The sequence below is a fragment of the Crocuta crocuta genome, unplaced genomic scaffold (genome assembly GCF_008692635.1).
Source record: "Crocuta crocuta isolate KB4526 unplaced genomic scaffold, BGI_CrCroc_1.0 scaffold610, whole genome shotgun sequence".
NCBI lineage: Eukaryota > Metazoa > Chordata > Mammalia > Carnivora > Hyaenidae > Crocuta > Crocuta crocuta.
Genome location: NW_027527456.1, coordinates 137,104 through 140,227, shown reverse-complemented (window position 1 = coordinate 140,227; position 3,124 = coordinate 137,104). Strand labels below are relative to the sequence as shown.

At 57.0% G+C, this 3,124-nt stretch overlaps 1 protein-coding gene across 1 annotated transcript in view; it reads left to right on the top strand.

Annotated features, from left to right (window-relative positions):
- Positions 1 to 2,599, top strand: part of ARAF (A-Raf proto-oncogene, serine/threonine kinase) — a 12,619-nt gene extending 10,020 nt beyond the window's left edge. Inside the window, exons 14-17 of the mRNA XM_077762857.1 lie at positions 341 to 459; positions 695 to 826; positions 1,784 to 1,819; positions 2,019 to 2,599. Coding sequence (XP_077618983.1) covers positions 341 to 459; positions 695 to 826; positions 1,784 to 1,819; positions 2,019 to 2,153 — 422 coding nt within the window. The 3' untranslated portion in view covers positions 2,154 to 2,599. The remainder of the gene's footprint in view (positions 1 to 340; positions 460 to 694; positions 827 to 1,783; positions 1,820 to 2,018) is intronic.
- The last annotated feature ends 525 nt before the right edge of the window (positions 2,600 to 3,124 follow it).

Sequence of the window (3,124 nt, the reverse complement as noted above, 5' to 3'; positions counted from 1 at the left end):
TTGTGGCTGCTTCAGGTGCTGTTCCTGGGGACTTTGGTCAGGGTCTAAAGTATGACAGCTGTGGAGGACATTACAGGGAGTTCCTGATCAGGGTCACGGGCATGACGGGTATGGGTGTCACTCGAGGGGCTTCCTGGCCAGGAGTCACAGGGAGCCAAGGTAGGGAGCATTAATTGGAGTTCCTCGCCCGAGTCAAGATCGTGGCTAGTTTGTGTGATATTGGGGGGCTTCCGGTCAGGGTCAGAGGCACGACTGGTGTGGAGGCATCGATGGGAACCTCCCAGTCAGGATGAGAGACGTGGCTCTTGGGAGCTCCTGTAGTGGCCCTTGACCCTGGTGGACATCTTCCTACATGAGGGGCTCACCGTGAAGATTGGGGACTTTGGCCTGGCCACGGTGAAGACACGGTGGAGTGGGGCCCAGCCCTTGGAGCAGCCCTCGGGCTCTGTGTTATGGATGGTAAGTTGGGCCAGGCTGGACCAGGGCCATACAGGGACATGGGTTGCTGGGCCGGGATGTGGGGAGCTGAGTGGGGACGGGGAGACTTGTGCCAGATGTGGGTGTCTGGATCTTTCATGTTTTTACTCCATGGGGGTGCTCCCAGTTGTACCCAGTGNATTGGGATATGGGACTCTGGCCAGCCATTTGCTGGCCTCCACGATCCCCCTGCCTGGTCTGGTCTGCCCTCTCAAAGGCGGCTGAGGTGATCCGTATGCAGGACCCGAACCCCTACAGCTTCCAGTCAGATGTCTATGCCTACGGGGTTGTGCTCTATGAGCTCATGACCGGCTCTCTGCCTTATAGCCACATCGGCAGCCGTGACCAGGTGAGCCCCACACCTTACCCGTAATCTTTCAGGGAAGGAAGTCCCCTCAGCCTCCAGACCTCAGACTTACTCCTTTGTAAAGACCAGGAATGCCACACTTCCCCCAGAAACCCAAAGTCTTCTGGGCTGAGAACTCCCAGAGTCCTCTGGTCTTCCCTACTCAGAATCCTCTCCTTCCCTATACATCTATCAGCCTCTGAGTCCTTGAAGTCCAGAATCTCCTGGAAGATTCAGAATCTCCTGAATCCCCTATAGCCAGGGTCCTACAGGGCCCCCAAACACCCCGAAGCCCTCTGGAACTCAAGATACATACAGTCCTCGGGCCTCGGCGCTCAAAATCCCCCAAGTCCCAAAGCCCAGAATTCCGTTTCTCCCAGTCACAAGCCATATGTGCTTCTGGAATACTCAGATACCCACAGTCAGTCATTCAGGCCTTGGACATCTGACAGGCCTTCGGGTCCCTGGATCCCACGATACTCTAGGCCCAGACTGTCACAGTTGTCCAGGTCTACGTCATGGAATCTTCCAGGCCCTTCGAAACTTGGGATCCTCTAGGCTCCAAGCCCTGAGCACCCACAGTCCTACAGGATGCATGGATCCATAGTCCTCTAGCCCCCAGGCCCCTAGAGAAATACAAGCTCCTGAGATTTAGACTCCCTTAGCTCCCTCCAGACCCAGAACTTCATGTTTCCCCTGACTCAGTACTTTGTAGGCTTCTAAGCCCCCTAGAAACCCGTGAGCCCAGGGATACCTACAATTCATGACTTCTCCCAAGCTTAAATTCTTGTTTTACAAGCAGAGAATCCTTGTCTTCAGAGACCCAGTCCCAAGTTCTTAGAGACCCAGAACCCTTGCATCCCCAAGACACCCACAGTCCTCAGGCCCCAAAATCCAGAGTACCCTAGCTTCCCCCAAAAAGGAGGCTCCAAAGCCCCTTGAGACCCAGAAGTCCCTCAGCCTCCCAGCCCNGAGGAACGCCCCCTCTTCCCCCAGGTGGGTCGGGTAGGAGGGCTGGACACACTGGGGAGGGCAGCTCTGAGGAGGAGGAAGACTGCTGTTGTGCGTGGGGATTGTGCACTTCAAGGCTCGGGAGCGTATGATGTGTGTGCGCTTCCCCATTAGGCCAGGGTTTGCGGGTGTCGGGGTGCCCGTTCGGCTCTGGACACCTCCCCTAACCTGCCCCTGCCCCCAGATCCTGGCCACGATTGAGCTGCTGCAGCGGTCACTCCCCAAGATTGAGCGGAGTGCCTCCGAACCCTCCTTGCACCGCACCCAGGCTGACGAGTTGCCCGCCTGCCTCCTCAGCGCGGCCCGCCTTGTGCCTTAGGCCCTGCCCCCGGCCGCCCGGGAGCCAATCGCAGGCTGCCATGCCGAGGAGCTCTGCCCACCAGCCAATCAACGTTCTGTTTCTGCCCTGATCCTGCCTCAGGACCCACATCTCGGTCCTGAGAGATGAGGGGGTCCCCGTGTGCTTTTCCAGTTCCTCTGGGATTGGAGGACCCTCCCCCCAAAGACCGAGATCCCTGCTTCCTCCATAATTTGGTTTCCTCTTGGCTTTGGGGATACTTCTAAATTTGGGAGCTCCTCCGTCTCCAATGGCTGGGATTTGTGGCAGGGATTCCGCTCAGAACCTCTTTGGAATTTGTGCCTGATGTGCCTTCCACTGGATTTTGGGGTCCCCAGCACCCCATGTGGATTTGGGGGTCCCCTCTGTGTCTTCCCCCACCACTCAAGGACTCCCCTATTCACCAAGAAGCACAGAATTCTGCTGGGCCTTTGCTTGTTTATTTTGCTTCCCGACTCTTCTCATGGGGTTCAGAGCCGCTGAAGGGTGGGGGTGAGTCCAGGCAAGGAGTGGTTGGGGGGGAAGTGCGGACCACACAAACAGCGCCACTGCACGCATCACCACAGGCGGCACGATGAACGAGGACCACATATGCCAAGCACGGCACGAGAGGAGGCCACGTCAGTCACAGACACAGACATCACGGCAAAGGTGGGGAAGCAGAGGACCACTGGCCCTCCATGTGCAAAGGATTCTGGGAGGATGGGTGGAGTTTGCATATTTAAAGATAGCTGTCAGAGGCAGGAAAGTGGGAGTGTGGGTCCCTGGGGAACAGAAGGGTCCTAGCAGCGGGAGGACCTCCCGATGTGATCAGTGGGGTTGAGGGGTAGTTAAGAGAAATCCTTGCGGGGCTGGAGAGTGGTAGCTGAAGAGGTGGATCTCCAGAGATGTGAGATCCCTGAAAAGGGGCTTGAAGGCAGGGGTTTCTTCAAGATGTAGGAAATCTTGATGGG